General features: G+C 31.7%; 1 protein-coding gene across 2 annotated transcripts in view; it reads right to left on the reverse strand.

Annotated features, from left to right (window-relative positions):
- The window catches only part of LOC139523131 (mitochondrial inner membrane m-AAA protease component paraplegin-like), a 133005-nt gene that overhangs the window by 79753 nt on the left and 32734 nt on the right, over nt 1-20518 (reverse strand). Inside the window, exon 19 of one of the 2 annotated variants that reach the window (XM_071316928.1) lies at nt 4990-5360. The exons of the other annotated variant lie outside the window; for it this stretch is intronic. Coding sequence (XP_071173029.1) covers nt 5193-5360 — 168 coding nt within the window. The 3' untranslated portion in view covers nt 4990-5192. Of the gene's footprint in view, nt 1-4989; nt 5361-20518 lie in introns of those variants that run through there. 2 annotated transcript variants of the gene reach the window in all.

The raw sequence follows: 20518 nt of genomic DNA on the forward strand, positions 1-20518 counted from the left end.
ACGGTACAGTTTCTGCTCTTTCTATTAAATATGATGTGATTTTCCAACTTTCCACCGTAATATAAAAACATTATGAATGACTGGTTTACTTCGAATTTTTTGGGGGTTGATAATACGTGTATAAATTACATTTTTTACCACGACTGAGATTTGGTTTAACATCTATGTCGTCTGTCTGCTAAGTACCGAACGTGACCTATTCCCGAAATGACAATTTGCCGAGTGTGAATTTGCTGCCGTTAAAGGAAGATGTCCGTTATTATTCTGCGGTTTACAGGTTGTAGTGTACTATGATATTATGTACGTATGCGTTTTTCTGTGCTGAGTGTTCTTGCGTTTGTATGTACTGTATTCCTGTCAAGTTGTTGTCATTTTAGCGATATTTGTTGACATTTTCATATAAGCGGGAGGTTTGGCTAGCCATAAACCCAAGTTCAACTCACTCTTTTTTTCTACATCTCCTGTACCAAGTCAGGAATATGGCAGTTGTTATCAAATAGTCCATTTCTATGCATGTTGGTGTTTGTTTTTGTAGCAGTTCAGTGTTTCAGTTGTTCCGTTGGTTTCCTCTTATAGTTGATGTGTCTCCCTCGGTTTTAGATTGTAAACCGGATTTGTTTTCTCTCAATCGATTCTTGTTGCCTTTATTTATCATTTGACGGAAACTTATTAATTTATTATTCTTACAACGGAAACAAGTGATTTGCGCACAGATTCACTATGGTATTGTTCGAAGATTTAAAACAAAAAGGGATCTAAGTCAGTTTTCAGTAAAATTTACAAAAAATCGTACCAGTCTTGTGTGATTGTCTTTTTCAGTTTTAATTGAAGTACTTGAGATAAAAAGGTTTATGACACTTACTTCACCACTTTAAATATTTATCAAACAATTTGGGGATTGGAAATATGTCACTGTTTAGGTTCATTCTTCTAAGTCTTAATATTACTATTGGTATTTAAGAGTCCAATTTGAAGAACAGAAAATACGTCTAATTGCAAAACATTTGCAAGAAATATTAAATTAATTTGAATAAGCTAAGAACTAATCTAAAACAACTTTATTCTCATCCCCACACTCCAATGTTTTAGGACACAAAATTATATAATTTGTTAGTTAACTATTTTCTTTTATTTTGCATCTTGATTAGCGACATACACACACCAAATGCGATGATCGGGATTGTTATATGTTGTATATGTACTCCTTTATTCAATAATTGAAAGAAAAACAAATTATAATAATATAATGTACTACCAGTTATCTGCACGAACAGAAAATATTGAAAGTATAAAAATAACTGTTTCTTCTATTCTAAGTTCCATGCTGAAATAATATTTTTCCCCAGTATATGAAACCGCATCCCCTATTTCATTTATAAAGTAACGTGACGATCAGATACAGTTCATTGGTAACAATTATTTTAAATAATTAAAATGTAACAATACGAACAATTCAATGCAGTGTCATTTAGAAATAGTAAATATTGACTAGATAATAAAACATAAAGCGTTAGATGTCAAGGGAATTCTACTGAAACATTGACCGAATCATTTATTAATATAAACGGTTTACATTTATTTCATTTATCATACACCACGTACAACGATACAGTTTTTTGATTATTTATTCTTGATGACGTGACTTTCCTGTTCTTCTCTCTTTCAAAAAAAAACAACATTACGGATGACTTGCTTACTTCGGAACTGGTATGATTTAGATAATGCATCCGAGTTGTTTGTAAAGTTTATTTTAAAGGGCCATTAGCAGTCAAAATAATGTTCACCGATTTAACACTAATTCTAATATTTGATTGATATAATAAAACGTATATCCAGTCTTAAATAAACAGTTAACAATTCATGTACTCGATAATATTTATCAGAGTTTCGTGTGTATTTAAGTCTAGACGCCATCTTATTACTATCGAGATGACCTCCATAGACGGCCGATGGTCATATAAGCCGATATGAGCATAAATATAAATAGATAGCGACCTCGTGCAATTGGATTTTTCTATGTCTGTTTGATTTCGTGTTAAACAGAAGATAATTACATTTTAGCCTGTATAAAAATGATTTTTTGGGGGGATCGAATCAGTCAACGAAATTTTCACCTTTTTTCACTTTCAATGTTGACATGATTTTCCTTTTAATTACTGAACACGATTAAAAAATGCGTAACTCATCTCTTGATAATTGGTTGAAGTAAAGGTCACATGAACACGGATTCAATGAGGTCGAATTATTCACATTATTTGACAAAATTGAACCAAATTGGATACTAAAAGCGAAAAATAAATTCATTATTTCACTCTCATTTATGATTGAACCAAACTAAATCATATTCTATTTTTTTCATATCTTTTAGCTATTGTCCCTATAAGAGTAAGCTTTTAACATACAATTTCCGAGTGTTCCTGATGAGAATAATTACAGAATATAAGCGTCGCATAAACTATTTCAATCCATTAGCTATAGATGACGCTGTATACAATAACTGTTATTTAATGAGGTAAATATGTGATGTAATTGGTCTTTACGGAGCCCGTTAGTTTTTCAAGACAATTAAATCGCATTGTTACCGATTTAAAATATTATATATTCCGATAAAAAAAAAATGATTTATTGAGAAAGTTGCAATCACTCATTCCAATTCTGCCTTATTAGGATTTTGTGCACCCCTTTAAAACCAGAACTAAGAAATCAATTTTCTTGCAGCATGTCAGTTCAGAGTTGTAGTATAAGTTTAACTCTTCGACGTTCGGGACATATAAATATTGAAAATATGTCGCGCAGCCCTATGTTTTGACCTTTGAATAAAAACTTAGTGCATATCAACTTTCCATTCTAGGATGAAATTTTTTACGAAACTTCATAGTAAAAGTGGACTAGTTTAAGCCGTAAAGGGAGTTCCTATAGTTGTATTGAACCAATTATTTATTTGAAGGCTGATGAAGAACGGTAATATCTTCCGATTAGGTAGCACCAAGCACCTAGCTATTTACCGTGCATTAATGTTCCATGTAAGTCTTACAATTTTTACTGAAATTTACAATATCATATACAGCTTCATTTTTGTACTTTGTGTTTTTTGCGATTTGGCTAATGTTTAGTATAACTAAAAGAATTTAAAAAAGGAGATTATTCATCTAAACTAATAACTAAATTTGAGGGAATTTGAAGGTATACACTGTCTGAGATATGAATAAATTACTTGTGTAATCCAACAAGGTTTCTTATCCTTCAGTTGACTCGTTGGTGAAGTTGATAAGAAAGAAAGGTTCTGGTTCTTTGTGCTTTAAGTGGGATTTAAAGCGTGCTTATACACAGATTCCAATATATCCTGATGATTGGCATTTGGTTGGATTTTCTTGGAATAATCATATCTTTTTTTATCAGGTATTGTCCATGGGCTTAAGGTCAGCTGCATAAATTTGCCAAAAGGTGACTAATGCGGTAAGTTTTATAGTTGGCGCTCATTATGGTTAACAAATTTTTAAATGTCTTGATGATCTAGCGAGCTGTGACGTAAACGAAAACACTTCTGATGTGTACGCTATTTTGGGTGAAGTATTTGACAACTGTGGTTTGGGAAAGTCTCTAGAAAAAAAAAACGCTCTTCCTTCTACTTCTATGGTTTTTCTTGGTATGCTATTTGACACAGTAAGTTGTACTCTATCTATTACTAAGGACAGGTTAAAGGAAGTTTTTGGTTTGGTTGAAAATTGGTTGCAAAAAGATAAATTTTCTTTAAGAGATTTACAATTATTGCTCAGTAAAATTCATTTTGTGAGTGTATGTGTTCGTCCAGGGCGACCTTTTGTTTCGAGGTTATTGGTTTGATTGTGGACTTTCCCATCCCATTTGTAGTATTTGATTTAGCACCAGCAAAGCAGTTTTCAACACAAATTGCAATCAATTTTTGGAACTATGGACCTGAAAATCAATATGGATGTCCTTTAACATGTTTAATCATATGTGATCAATTATTCAAGCAAGGTTGCAATCCCATATGCCAAATTTGATTTAGCATCCTAAAACCACTCTTCAGCACACATTGCAGTCTATTTATAATGGCTTTAAAATTTATAGAGATGGTCCTCTCTCATTTTATGTGATCATGTATTGAAATAAGGTTACTATACCACATCTAGTATTTGATTGAGCAGCAAGAAAGCACCTTTCTGCACAATTTCTGTCAGTTTGAGTAACTATGAACTAAACCTTAGAGGTTTTCGCCTCAAATCATTGGGAAAGACATTTTCATAAGATTCATAATTTTGAAAAAAAGACTCACTGAAAATTCAGATGTAGACTCTTTTTTTGTTTTATTTGTAGCATAAGTATTAGCTTCTCAGGCTAGAGAATAGATGCTCAGATTAATTGTGTTTTCACTATGACAAAAAAAAACATGAAATGTGGCAATTGTTGTTCCTTGTTGTGAATGTTTATTAGTATGAATCATGATCTCTGTCATTGGAGCATGTGTGTCAAACAGTTTCATCCATCTCAGACTTCATTACAATGTTATTCAGCAATTGAAGATTTATACATTTTTCAATCAAGAATGCATATCATTTGGTGCCATTGTACATAGTTTGTAAAATAGGTAGAATACGCCTAAGTCAGAAGCCTGTAATTCAGTGGTAGTAGTTTGTTGCATTATATAATATTTGTTTTATGTTCATTATTTTGTACATAAATCAGGCCATTAGTTTTCTTGTTTGAATTGTTTTACATTTGTCATTTCTGGGCCTTTTAAAGCTGACTATGCAGAATGGGTTTTGCTCATTGTTAGGGCTATATGGTGACCTATAGTTGTTTAAAACTTCTATGTAATTTGGTCTCTTGCAGAGAGTTGTCTCATTGGCAATCATACCACATCTACTTATTTGTATAGGCTACCCCTATAATGTTTTGATATACCTTACTAAGATTCCAAACTTAATGACAATTCAAGGAGATACCATCAATAAAAGAGACCCCTTATTCACATTGTGATATATTTATTACAGTAGGTAACGAAATGTCTACAATCAATAAAATGAATGATATTGAAGCAAGTTACATGACAAGTAAGTCATGCTTTTCAGTATTCCAAATTTGTTTTCACACCAGAAGCAGATTGTTTTAACATCACAGCCATTTTACTCTTAATCTTTGTGAATAAGATTCATCTATGACATATACTTCTATTTTTCAGCTGAATCTTCCATAGGTTTATTATTATCAATGTCAGAAGAAACAGCTAATGGATTAACAAGTTCTATTTTATTCTTCTCTCCATGTGGAGGAGGTCCTATAAGGTCTTTTATATTATCGTATGTTATAACTTCATTCTTTAGTAGTTCTTCGGCCATCTGTAAAAAAAAGAGAGAATCTTAAATTCCTAGTTTCAATTATGTTTTTTAAACTTTTCCCCGTCTAAATTACTGCTGTGAATTCAAAGCAAGTAATTTCAAGCTTGAAATTGTGTGCAGACACCTGCCTAAAGCTGAACCTCATACTGTGAATAGTTTATTATTTGTGGGATACCATTTTTTATGGACTTCTTGGGTAAAGATGAACAACAAATTTAAATAATCAATGGAATACAAATTTTCTATAGGCTTGTGTGGAGACTTTTGGCTTAACCATGAAAACTAATATCCACAAAAGTACAATTTTTCAGCAATCCACAAAAATTGGAACCCTAAAAATAAACGAATCCATGTTATGTTGTCATTTATACGTCATTTGTTGTTTTTATTTTTGTGTTGTTGGGTTTCCATCACACAGCACTACTGGACGAAAAAACGTCTGTCCATACCAGTAACAGTCGTTCTAAGACTGATAATGTTTGTTAAAGTTGTAACAGTTGTTAAATTTCACTGCTGCAGTTTTTTTGTAACTGTCCCAACTTTAAAAGTGTTTGTCTACAACATAAATCGACTGTAACAACGCAAGAAATAACTGTCACAGTTATTAAAGGACTGATACAACTATTTCAAAGTTGTAACAGTTTATTTACAACTGTCCCAACTCGAAAAACGTTGCAACAGTCATAAATAAACTGATTAAACGCCTAAAGGGTTGTCACAGTCGTAATAAAACTGATGCAACCATTTGAAAGTTGTAACAGTCATTTAATTACTGTACCAACACGGAAAACGTTGAAACAGTCCTAAATAAACTGTTTAAACGCAGAAAAAGTTGTAACAGTTAAAATATGATAGCTACAACCATTGTATAGGCATAGCTAATTTATAAGCGTAGCAACTTCCAAACATTGATCTTCATGTACACTTAAAAGTCACGGATACAAAATGTCTAACAGTCAGGGATATAGGTTCAATTATTTGTAAAAAAAATTACTGTGTGAAATATAAGGTTGTGACAAAGAGAAACAACTATCACTCCAATGTAATACATTAAATTTAGATAGATATTGATTTAAAAAAAAAGTATTTTGAAATATTTGCCGCTGAACACATTTTTGTATTCCTCGGTTATTTAGTGAATGTGCTGAATTTATATATTTTTTTAACACTTCCTCGCCCTTATCTCTTCGAACCAATAAAATCGGAACCAGCACTAGATACCTGCAATTTCACTAGATAAAAGATAACTACTAACAGAAAAATCGAAAAACGTTACCCAATATATTTGTTACCAAATGTATCTTAAGTTTATAACTGAATTAAAAGTTGACAATTTTTATATAATCTTAATAACAATTTAATTATTTTTTTATTAAATTAGTTAGGTGTAAAATCATTCATGCATACACGGTTGTTTTCAATACCCGTAGTTTTACGAATCACATCACTTCATAATAACGCTGAATATACATGTATGATAAACTTTAAACCTAGCGGGGAACTCCTAATACACACACTTGTCAAACTTATCCCCATATAAAACTGCTTTATATTTTCTTGAGGGCTTATTTCACACACTAATTTTGGGGGGCTACATTTTTTTCTTGTAAAATTATAAATATTGCCGTATAATCATTTTGATTTCTATACATATAAAAAAAAATCAGACATTTAACACATCTTTTGCAGCTATGGAAAACAAATCTTAAATCTATCTTTATTTTACCGTATTTTATTTTTGAATAGTTCAATAATAACTCGACTTTGTATTGTACATTGAACGGAATGGTCTATTTGAAGTTCAATTGTAATTGATACACATGATGCAGGTAAATAGCACGTCAGCATTCATGATTGAGGTAAAAAAATATTATCACTCGCGAGAAAAATTCATATTTTCACCGGATTTTTCGCAAAGAATTTACCATACATATGTAGATACTAGTAGATGGACGTACTGTTCAAGACCCGACAAAATAACTAGCGCCAGTGAAAGTTCAAATGTTCAAAACATGAAAACTCGCATTGTTTAAGACAGGGAAATCAAATCTTAATTCTTTTATTTTTTTCACATCACTTTTTATAACTTGATGTATTCTTCAGACTCCGGTCTTATTAAAGTCTACAGACTGACATCGGATATTCTCTTATGGGTTTCAGTTGATCAGATGTACTACATTGTACTAACGTTTATCCAAAATATTTTCCCATTTCAATTGTTCAAATTCAAATTATTTAATCCCATAAATGCTTGTACAATAATGACATATTATTCAATCAGTAAAGAAAAGTAACAATGTTACTAGATAGATAGATAGATAATTATGTACAGACAATATTTTGGGTCCCTTTATATTTTTTTGTTCGGTGTGAGCCGAGGCTCCATGTTGAAGGCCAAGGAGCGGATCCAGCCATTTTAAAAAGGGGTTGTTACTAACCCAGGACAAAGGGGGGTTCCAATTACATGTACCCATTCAAATGCCTTAATTGATCGTCCAAAAAAAGGGGGTTCAAACCCCCGGAACATATATTTGTCATCACTGACGTATCAATGTTGCTTTTGTATACATGGTTTAAAAATCCAACTTGGGTTTCTCATCTGAACTTGTTTACATCGTGTTACATTATCCAATATAGCTAGGCCTGTTATAAGTTTTTCATTATCACACTTATGGGGAACTGATTTTGCTCATTGTTGAAGGATGTACAGTTACTAACAATTACATCACTTCACTTGAAGTTCCTCCATGGTTTACGGTTGATGGTTGTCTTATTGAAATTCATACCACATCTCCTTATTCTGGTTATCATACAGTATACACGTTATACCAATGTCCCAGGATAGGGGGAGGGTTGGGAACTCGCTAACATGTTTAACCCCGCCACATTATTTATGTATGTGCCTGTCCCAAGTCAGTAGCCTGTAATTCAGTGGTTGTCGTTTGTTTATGTGTTACATATTCATGATATTTGTTTTTCGTTCATTTTTTTACATAAATAAGGTCGTTAGTTTTCTCGTTTGAATTGTTTTACATTGTCTTATCAGGGCCTTTTATAGCTGACTATGTGGTATGGGCTTTGCTCATTGTTGAAGGCCGTACGGTTACCTATAATTGTTAATGTTTGTGTCATTTTGGTCTTTTGTGGATAGTTGTCTCATTTGCAATCATACCAAATCTTCTTTTTTATATGTTATACAAGACTAAAATACCTAGTATTATCAAATGAATTATAACAATTGTTAATAGTTGTCAGACTTTTGTTATCAAAAAGCAGCTACATGTGTATAATCAAGATGTAGACATGATCACTGGTGTCAGATGTAAACAAGATTGACTGTGCAAATGCTGAAATGTCATCTCTGCTTTGCCTACATGTATGAAGGTTTTACTACATGTACAAGTATCACACAAACTTTCAATTTTCATTAACCTTTGAAAATGAAGTTGCAGTCAAATTAACCATGCCAGACAGATGATGTACACCCTACAAACTGACATTCCATACCCATGATACCCAAAATTTAGTGATTTATACTGTCTGTGAAATAGACTTAACATTCTTAACATCCAAACCATGAAAACTAACTTATGAATATCCAATAATATGCCAAAAATCATGAAAATAGTGATCCTATACATGTCATGCATGTACATGTAGTTTATACTGTAGCATCTGAGAAAAATTTGGAAATAGATCAAACCACAAAAACTAAGCATTGTTCAATAAACCATGACATTTTCATTGGGGTCAAAGTCTGATGTACATTTTGTAAGTCTTGCAATTAGACATATTCACCTTACACTCATTTCATAAACCAAATATAGTTGACTTACTTTTCCTATTGCTTGTAGTATTTTTAAACATGTGTGAGAAACAAACTTGACAAATTACATGTAACTGAAGTAACCTTAATCACTGATCCATGAAATGAAGTCAGGATCAGGCCAACCCTGCCTGACAGACACTGAGACATGTACACCTTTCAAGATACCATAACAATTAATCCAGTAACTCAATTAATATACATATGTTATACATTTAAGACTTCCGAGTGTATTTCACTGTGACTGTTCAAACAGTAATATTTTTTTGTAAACAGTTACATGTACATGTAGTGTACCATGAAAACTAGGTGAAGTGCAATGGACAAATCAATAACAGAAACTTCATAACATAAGGAAGTATCCAGGCATTTCAGCTTCTAAAATGTATCTGGTGAAGCTTAAATACAAAACGGTACGCTGTAGCCACTGCCAGATTGTAATACATATTTCTTGGATTGCATGCATGTACTTCAACTTTTGTTGCAGGAGGGATAATAAAATTATACTTTAATGTACCTGCATGGTTTATTTGTTTCAAAAACCATGAATACTTGGCCACTAACATGACTAATCATGCTAATTAAGATTTTTATTTAATTCTAATTCAGACTTTAATAATTTAAGTACAGCAAGCAGTCATTTGACTCTAAACAATTGACACGGACTGCACGAGACCTTCATAGTTGGTTAAGATCTTTTTACACACCCTGGACATGCTGGCGGTAGTTAACAATTGCAATGCCAACATATTAAACTTCAGATGTGATATTCATGTACTGTTTTGTAAATTTCACTGAAACTAGAAATTCACATTATCCATATTGTTATTATATTAAAATGACTGATTATCAACTAATTAAAAGTATTCATGAATTCAGATATGATGCACTTTTATTAGTAGTATTCACTGAAACTATGCATTTTCATTATTCCAAATTGCTATTTCAAATGAATAGTTATCCTGGGTATTCATGGAATTCAGAAATAATGTACATGTATGGTTGCACTATTAATATTCACTGCAACTACGAAATTTTGTTATTCCAAATTCACAATTGATCATGATAATCCAAGGTAATTAGTCCTCCAGTAATGTGGTCCTCCTTTAATACAATTTGTAATTTTCCTATTTGTACAAGGCACAATTTTCTTCTTGTCCAATTTAATCAGAACATCACATTATCATCATGGAATAATGCTGCACGCCATATTCATAATTTCCAAAAACAATAGATAACTAGCATTAAATAATGAAATAATCCATTGTTTCACAATTTGCAGCTATAGGAGCGACTCAGTGACATCTATATTTTCTATGCATCAAAGTGCACATGTACTAGCAGGTGTCATATTCTAAGTGGGAATCATGGTCAAACCAATACATATTCAGTATGATTCTACAAAATAAAATATACATTTAGACTCAAGTACAGTAAATGTTTAACTAATAATAAATATATAATACTACATGTATACATTGTGCAATAATAAGAAAGTTAATTCATGTAATTACAATAACTGTATTTACCTAGATAAAACAACTAGCACTTCTCATTTGATTGACCAGAACATTCTAGCACTAATACAATTCTATTTTCAAGTCCCTATTAACAAGAAAAATAAATCTTTTAAATTCTATTTAGTGTTGTCTTTTTTCCTGCATTAATGATTTGTTAAGTGTGATTGTGTACTTTCATTGAAGGGTTACTGTCTCATTGAGGCTCACACCATACTTTATTTCATCAATTCTATAAAGTCCGACATCATGGACATAGTTATTCCTCTCTAAAACACAACAGGTTATTTCTTTTGTTCATTTTAATTATGTTTATCATTTAATATGAAATATATTAATACTACAAACATGACAAAGAAAAGTTTAAGGAACGAAAAAATAAAATAAATAAATGCCCTGTTACTATATACATGTAGATGATGTTGACTTTACCTTTGCCCAGTGCATATAATGAATAAACCTTTGTGATATAAAAATATTGTTCCAAGACTTATTACCATCCCAGTTAATGTTTTAAATCCTTGAGTTTAATAATTTTTAAATCTTTTGTGTTACCCTGAATACTTTTTACTTATTCATTTGTTATAACAGCTTGCATTAAATAATGCTTTGCAGCTCACTTTTTTTATTTAATTTAGTTATTTACCCAATTTTATTTTAATAATTCAATATTCAGATTACTTTAAAAATTTGCATTTTAATATCCAAAATAATATATATCCTGCTGTTTCATATTTTTCTTAAATTATAATTTGTTTTGAAAAAGTTATCAAAATTTTGAAGAGGACAATTTTAATCATGATAATTTGTGAACATTATAATAAAATCATATCATTATACCAATGACAGATTAAATATCATCCCCCAGGGCAATAAACTATTGTGTCTTAATTTGTATATTAGCTACATCATGTATATAAGAATTTCTGATTATTTACTATCACATAGCCAGTGTTAACATCCTGATTATGACCTATTTTAATGTCACATTTGCATGGTCATATTCAGTAAATACAAATATTTTAATTGTTAATTTTGAATTTGAATTAAAAAAAATTGTTTTAGACTAAATTAGTAGATACAACACATACCATGCAGTTAACACAGTAAATTTTGGTAAACGGACAGAAAGTCACAGGACAAAAAGTCACAGGAGATAAAGTCACAAATTTGGTAGGACAAAAAGTCACAGGACAAAAAGTCACAAATAATCTGTTGACAATTATTTGAATATATAAGAAAAATATCTTGAAATATTTACTTTTTAATACATATTATCATATTAAAGTGTAGGAAATGTGTCATTATATTTGAAAAATTAAGATTTATTTAATTTTAATCATGCAAAGGGTATATTTCTTGGCACAATGAAGCCATTTAAGTGCAAAGCCACGGTGACATTTTGTTTTTTTAACAATTATTTGATCATCTTTAATATTTTTATGATAAAGTTTGTTTACAATGTTGGTTTATATACAATAGTTATAAAAAAATACAAAAATATTTTTGTGGAAATAAGTGTTTTTTATTCAAAGAAAATATTCAGAAAAAATTAATTGTGACTTTTTGTCCTGTGACTTTTTGTCCGTGACTTTTTGTCTGTGACTTTTTGTCCTGTGACTTTCTGTCCTACATTCTAAATTTTATGAGAACTTACTGGATAATACTATATCTATAAAAAATATTTTGAGCTTCATAAAATACTTTAAAAAAGTTTATACCATGTTAACATAAAACAATATGCATACAGATAGATTTTTTTGTGATGTTTTCCTGACATATTGAATGTTAACATAAAATAGTTATCATGATTATGTAAATAAACAGCTGCACCATGAGCACATGATACGCCCGACGTCTTGTGTGGAAGTTTTATGCAATAATCATCAATAGTTTCTGATAAAGTTTTAAGCAATAACCATTTATTGTTTTTGAGACATGGCGGGACATGTGAAACCCCCCCCCCCCCCCCCTGGTTTTTTTTACAAATATCACTAAAATAAAATTTTGAATTAAACCAAAAAGTATAAAGATCTTTAGATTAATATAAAAAAGAAGTGTGTACAGTTTCAAGCAATAATCATAAATTGTTTTTGAGATACGGTGCGACATGTAAAAAAAACCCTCCCCTTTTTTACAAAATACTCAATAACTCAATAATAAAATTTTTAGTCATCACCAAAAAGTATACAGATCTTTAGATTAATATAACAAAGGAGTGTGTAAAGTTTTAAGCAATAATCATAAATCGTTTTTGAGATACAGCACGACATGTAAAAACCCCCTCCCCCTTTTTTACAAAATACTCAATAACTCAAAAATGAAATTTTGAATCATCGCCAAAAAGTATACAGATCTTTAGATTAATATAACAAAGAAGTGTGTAAAGTTTTAAGCAATAATCATACATCGTTTTTGAGATACGGAGTGACATGTAAAAAAAACCTCCCCCTTTTTTACAAAATACTCAATAACTCAAAAATGAAATTTTGAATCATCACCAAAAAGTATACAGATATTAAAATTAATATAACTAAGAAGTGTGTAAAGTTTTAAGCAATAATCAAGAATCGTTTTTGAGATACGGTGCGACATGTGAAAAAAAACAGACCCCTGTTTTAGTTACAAAGTGCCGTAACTCAAAAAGTTTAAATCTTATTTTCACCAAAAAGTATACAGATCATTTGACCATCATAAAAAACAACTATATTAAGTTTCATGAAATTTAGATAAGTCGTTCTCAAGTTACGGTGCGACATGTTTATGCCGGACAGACGGACTGACAGACAGACAGACGGACGGACAGACAGATGGACAGACAGACAGACGGATGGACACCGGACATTTGTATACCATAATACGTTCCGTCAAAATTTTGACGGGCGTATAAAAATGCAAAAAATCTGCAGTCGTATGTGAATGCACATGATCAAAGGAGATGTGGGATATATATATCAATGATGCATCAACCCAACAGTTAGGCAACAATAAAGTAACCAAAACACAATTGAATGTGTGTCGAAATATATATGACTTATGATTAGAAGGTCCTTAATCATTGCGGAATAAATATAATGACCATTGAATGTTACTACTTGTAAGTTAGATAACATGTATGGCACAAATGAATTTTGAAAAACAATGCTAACAGGGCACAATTTATATAAAAATTTCACATGAAAATATATAGTTTGGGTTCAAAGTATTAACAAATTATAGTGATTTAATATAAATTCTATGTTAAATCTAAAAAGAATAAATTTATGATGCTACATGTAGCTTTGCTCTTTAAAAATGTGTTTTTTAAACAATGTAGTACATGATCATGATGATAAAACAATTAATAATCATGCTAATTCAATTAGCACAATTTGTTTAATCAACTGTGTTTAAATGGCAGTTCTGTTTTAATATGACTCTCAGTGGCGGATCCAGGGGGGGGGGGGGGGGGGGGGTTCCGGGGGTGCGCACCCCCCCTTTATTTTTGCCGATCAATGCATTTGTATCGGGACATATGTTTTGCACCCCCCCCTTTGCCCTGGGTTAGCACCCCCCCTTTCGAAAATTCCTGCATCCGCCCCTGACTCTGTGCTTGTTTCAGGAACATTAATTTAATAATATTGTTTTATTTTGATGATTAATGCTATTTTAAAATCATGACGTGACGTCACAATGCATTCTTAATAGAACATAAACTATCAGCTGATAAACATGATAAAGCAAAACCAGGGAAATACTAGTAATCCAGCATAAGCATGATAAGAAACACATTTATATGGATATGTACATGTAAAGATCGGTTGGTTGTTGGTTATAAAATGTCCGGTGACAAGTATTTCATGCAAATTTATGACCCGAGTTAGCAATACATTAACATACAATATGTACACTACATGATGTATAGGTCAGTGGCAGATCCAGAACTTTTCATAAGGGACAGGGCCCCTGACTGCCCTTAGAGGCACGGATCGAGTCATGCTTGAGTGATTCCCTATATAATCGACCAAATTATTCCCACAAAAAAGGGGAAGATATAGAGTAACCTTTAATGTATTCCACTCATGGTGATGTATGCAAAATAATTAAGGGAATAAATGACATACACATGATAATAGGGGGAGGGGAACGGTGTCCTTTATGACTTTCAATGATTTATTATGATGCACAACTTTAACATTGAAGCTCAAAGGTGGCTCAAAGCTTATATTTTCCCTGAAACATGCAACTATGCACGAGTGTGGTAATATAGAACGTCGATTCATAGCTATATATACATGTAGCCTATCGGAGTATCTCAATATGGATTCTGTAGGATCAGTGGCGGATCCAGCCATTCTAAAAAAAGGGGGGGGGTCCAACCCAGAACGAAACAGGGAGGGGGGGGGGGGGGTCCAACTATATGTCCCCATTTAAATGCATTGAGCGGCCAAAACAAAGGAGGTTCGAACCCTTGGAACCTCTCCCCCCCCCTTGGATCCGCCAATGAGAACACATTGTAAGGTCTGTAAGCCGACAAATCATTAGTCCAAATAATTATGACGTCTTGAAAGGCTATTATAATTTTTTTCTTTGACGCCAAAGAAAAAAATTATAATAGCCTTTCAAGACGTCATAATTATTTGGACTAACAAATCATCAAATGTGCACATTTTCCCTTCAAAATTATGAATCCCTGATTATTCGATAGACATGCTTTAAAAATATTGATAATTTCTACTCACCGATTGTATTTTCCAGCTCAGATTATTAAACATGTGGTGTAACATCTGTAGTTACCTGTGTAAAAATCCTGTGTAAAAATATAGTTTGCCGACCTGAGGTCCAGGTTGGTTTTTTTTGCCGACAAAAAATTAAAGAGGATAAATCGTTTACGGTGAAGAATTGTTTTCCGTTTTTAATGAAACTTGACAGATTTTACTAATTATTTTTTTAATCATCGGAAATGTCCCTCTTGGTGTAATTCGAATTAAAACTGTTTTATTATGCTGTACAATATTGGTAACTTAGTCATAATCTTTAAATTTATTTTAGGTACACCCTTGTACATTTTTCTATTGCGCAGAATTTATCAAATATGAATTTGAATGAATCCATTATCATCTTCTCATTATTCTGCAATAATATTAAAACTCTATTTTAAACGAAAGCTTCTGGTTTTTAAACCAGTTATGAACGAAAATGTTATAAAACAGATATTATAAAATAAAAAGTAAGGATATCAAAAGGATTATTTAAAGTCAAACGCACATGCATTGACTGTCAAAAATGAACGGACAATGCTACGGCAATAAATGGAAAACGACAAAAGACAAACAACGATCGAAAATAAATTAATAAACAGCAAAACAAGTTTACAATCGCACGATAGACGATAATAGTATAAGTAATGGACTATTTCACATAAAAATCAAATCTTGAGAGCCGGGTGAGACGTGATTTTTTTTTACACTGATGGACTACCGTTACGCTAAAATATTTGTATTAAAACATTTACCGACTGTATAAACCTATGAAGTGTTTGTTTTAAACATTTAACGACTGTGTCAACCTTTTATAAGTTGTAATAAACATTTAATGACTGTGCCAACCTTTAGAAAGTTGTAACAAACATTTAACGGCTGTCCCAACTCTAAAAACGTTGTGACAAACATTTTTTGACTGCATCAACGTCTGAAAAGTTGACACAAACAAATTTTAACTGTCCAAACTATTAAAAGGTTGGGACGGACATTATGCAACTGCCACAACTATTAGAAAGACTGTTATAAATAGATTTTGACTGTGACAACACCGTAAACCACTGCAACAGTTCTGAAATGACTGATGGTAGCATTTTTTGACTTTCACAACCCGTAGAAAAGTTGGGACAGACATAAATGAACTGTTGCAACGAAATATGACAAATTTGACAGTCATTACTTGTCTTTTACAGACTAAGACAGTCGTACAACGACTGTTACTGGTATGGACAGTTGTTTTTTCGTCCAGTAGTGCAGTCAATTACCACACATCTCTTTTATTCAAGTATTAAACAATACCATTACTGCAGCATTCTTTAACCTTTTGACTCGTGTAAGAAATTATATATTTGGTCATTCAGTAAAAGCAGTGCTTTGATCTTTTTGTAGTTAAATTTTAATAAAAAGCAACAATACTCTGAAACTTAAATTATGAATGCACCCTGCTGTTCAAATATAATTAATCATGATCATTAGCTCTAAGTAAGTGAGAAATAACTAGATGAATGGTCACACTTGCAGAAAAAGCTTGAAGCCATTTTTAGAAGTGGAAATTTTCAAAGTCCAAAGCCCATCATAGTAGACTCACATACTTAAAATATAATCAATATATGAAGGCATATAGAAAAAAAGTCTGTAAAACTGTTATTTTCACAAAAGTCTAAAGCCTGTAATTTCAGCAATAATTACAGGGCAGAATCAAATGTAAACTTGATGTTATTACTCATTATAGTTGACTCACATACTAAAATTCAGCTCAATATGTGAAGGCATTTAGAAACCAGGTGCTCCGCAGGGCGCAGCTTTATACGACCGCAGAGGTCGAACCCTGAACAGTTGGGGCAAGTATGGACAAAACATTCAAGCATGATACAGCTCTGAATTTGGATTGTGATCAAATTTTTGACATTACATGGGTTTTTTTTACACAAAACAAATGCCAAGATTTTACAAATCAATTAAAGATTTCTTCTTCAAACTTTTTAAATCTAAAATTAAATAGTTGACACAGCATAGGTTTCTGACACAGAATGAATGTGGTCTAATGAACTTAAAAGGTTTTTTTTGCCTTTGAGCAAATCACTATGCTGTTGAATATTAATCCTCTCAAAAAAAAGTTTGAAGAAATTTTCTTTTTATTTATGAAATCTGAAATGAGAAAAATTTACCCCCCCCCCTTTTTTTTCACATCCCCGTTTCCCTTTTTCAAAACTGATATCAATTCAAATTTCTAATGGAGTTTGCAACAATAACTACTCATTTAAATACATCATAAAATATTAAGATGTTACAAAAAAACTGCTTGTTATCACTGAATGGTAAAGATTATTTAAATTTATCAGTTGGTAGTAAAAAGTGTATATACATTGTATATTGTATATAACAAAGATTTAAGTTGATTCTGGACAAAGAAAGATAACTCCAATTAAAAAAAATTCTTGCTATTGCACAAATAGGATATTTCTTGCTTACTATTCTGGACAAAGAAAGATAACTCTAATTAAAAAAAAATTTGCTATTTCACAATATTGTGCAATTAGATATTTCTTGCCATTGCACAATACTGTGCAATTGAAAAGACTTGCTATTGCACAATACTTAATATAATAATTTTAGATCCTGATTTGGACCAACTTGAAAACTGGGCCCATAATCAAAAATCTAAGTACATGTTTAGATTCAGCATATCAAAGAGGCCCAAGAATTCAATTTTTGTTAAAATCAAACTTAGTTTAATTTTGGACCCTTTGGACTTTAATGTAGAATTTGAAATTTGAAAACAGGACCAAAAATGAAGAATCTACATACACAGTTAGATTTGGCATATCAAAGAACCCCAAGGATTCAATTTTTGATGAAATCAAACAAAGTTTAATTTTGGACCCTTTGGACCTTAATGTAGACCAATTTGAAAACTGGACCAAAAAAACTTCAATAATCAAGAATCTAAGTACATTTTTAGATTCAACATATCAAAGAACCCAACCGATTCATTTTTTGTCAAAATCAAACTAAGTTTAATTTTGGACCCTTTGGACCTTAATGTAGACCAATTTGAAAACGGGACCAAAAGTTGAGAATCTACATATACAGTTAGATTCGGCATATCAAAGAACCCCAATTATCAATTTTGATGAAATCAAACAAAGTTTAATTTTGGACCCTTTGGGCCCCTTTTTCCTAAACTGTTGGGACCAAAACTCCCAAAATCAATACCAACCTTCCTTTTATGGTCATAAGCCTTGTGTTTAAATTTCATAGATTTGTATTTACTTATACTAACATTATAGTGCGAAAACCAAGAAAAATGCTTATTTGGGTCCCTTTTTGGCCCCTAATTCCTAATCTGTTGGGTCCTAAACTCCCAAAATAAATACCAACCTTCCTTTTGTGGTCATAAACATTGTGTTTAAATTTCATAGATTTCCATTTACTTAACCTAAGGTTATTGTGCAAAAACCAAGAAAAATGCTTATTTGGGCCCTTTATTGGCCCCTTATTCCTAAACTATTGAAACCAAAACTCCCAAAATCAATCCCAATCTTTCTTTTGTGGTCATAAACCTTGTGTCAAAATTTCATAGATTTCTATTAACTTAAACTAAAGTTATGGTGCGAAAACCAAGAAAATGCTTATTTGGGCCCTTTTTGGCCCCTTATTCCTAAAATGTTGGGACCAAAACTCCCAAAATCAATACCAACCTTCCTTTTATGGTCATTAACCTTGTGTTAAAATTTCATAGATTTCTATTCACTTTTACTAAAGTTAGAGTGCGAAAACTAAAAGTATTCGGACGCCGGACGACGACGACGACGACGACGACGCAGACGCCAACGTGATAGCAATATACGACGAAAATTTTTTCAAAATTTGCGGTCGTATAAAAAGTCTGTATAACTGTTATTTATGGAAAGAGGGAGTGACCAAGTAATGGAATGACAAAATGACAGAATGATAAAATAATGAAATGAAGGAAAGACATACAAGGGTAAAACTATATGGCCCCAAACTACAATTTATTAGCTATAAAAAATATATTACATCACACTTTTAGCCAAAATTTGTATATTTTATAAAATTAGCCATACATGAGAGAAGTTAACAAGAAGAGAGGAAATGGAGTAGAGCTTAATTGGTTTTTATTGATTGATGTAAAACATTCAGACTCTTTTTGAAAATTTTGTGTAGCCCTTAAAAGGACTGTTTTGTACAACAGTAAGATCCGTACCCATGCACCTATTCACAGACATTCCAGAGGGAGTTCGTCTGTCAGAAAATGACCTAAACCAAGCAGCAAGCAGATCGACCACACCTGGAGCTTTTGCTGTTTCGTTATTAAAGTATTTGTTTCAAGAACTCTTTACTGCAGACAACCTTAGGGTGTATTTTTCCTATAGAGGCTGTAGAAAGTTGAACAAAAGACCACTAGACGACACCAGAAAACAATATCTACGACAATATGTAACTGCATTCTATCCAAGTGTGACTTTAGATTCAGCATGCACCGCTATGGTGATTGAGAAAATCAACCAGTTTCTACGTCGTCCAATCCAACAGAAGAAGTAAATGACATTTGTGTATTGATGACAATTGATGATTTTTTATTGTGTTATTTTAATATTTTAATATTGTTGATTAAATATTTGAATTTTTGAGGTAAAATAAATTATGATACAACCATACATCGTATTAATCTAGTTGATAAAATATAGACTTTGGTAAATGATAGATGATTGTTTGACGTCCAGTGGCAAGTTTTGTATATTCAGGACAAGTTTTAATCTCTTTAATGTTGGTGTTGATAATTAAGGTTTTTCTGTTGGTTTTAATTACGAATTTTGGTGCCCGAAAAAATCATATTGTCATCCATATTCTTACCATTCTACATTTTGAGTCAATTGAAACGAAAACCAAAATAAAATTATTCACACAACCTTGTAATTCCGAGAAGAGGAAAAAAATACAAAAAAGATCAATTAAATTCTGCTTTTTAATCTACAAAGAAAACGATACAAAACATGTACAACATATCAATATAACTATTATTTTGATCAGAAGCATAATTCCAGCGACTTT

This window comes from Mytilus edulis, chromosome 5 (genome assembly GCF_963676685.1).
Source record: "Mytilus edulis chromosome 5, xbMytEdul2.2, whole genome shotgun sequence".
Classification (NCBI taxonomy): domain Eukaryota; kingdom Metazoa; phylum Mollusca; class Bivalvia; order Mytilida; family Mytilidae; genus Mytilus; species Mytilus edulis.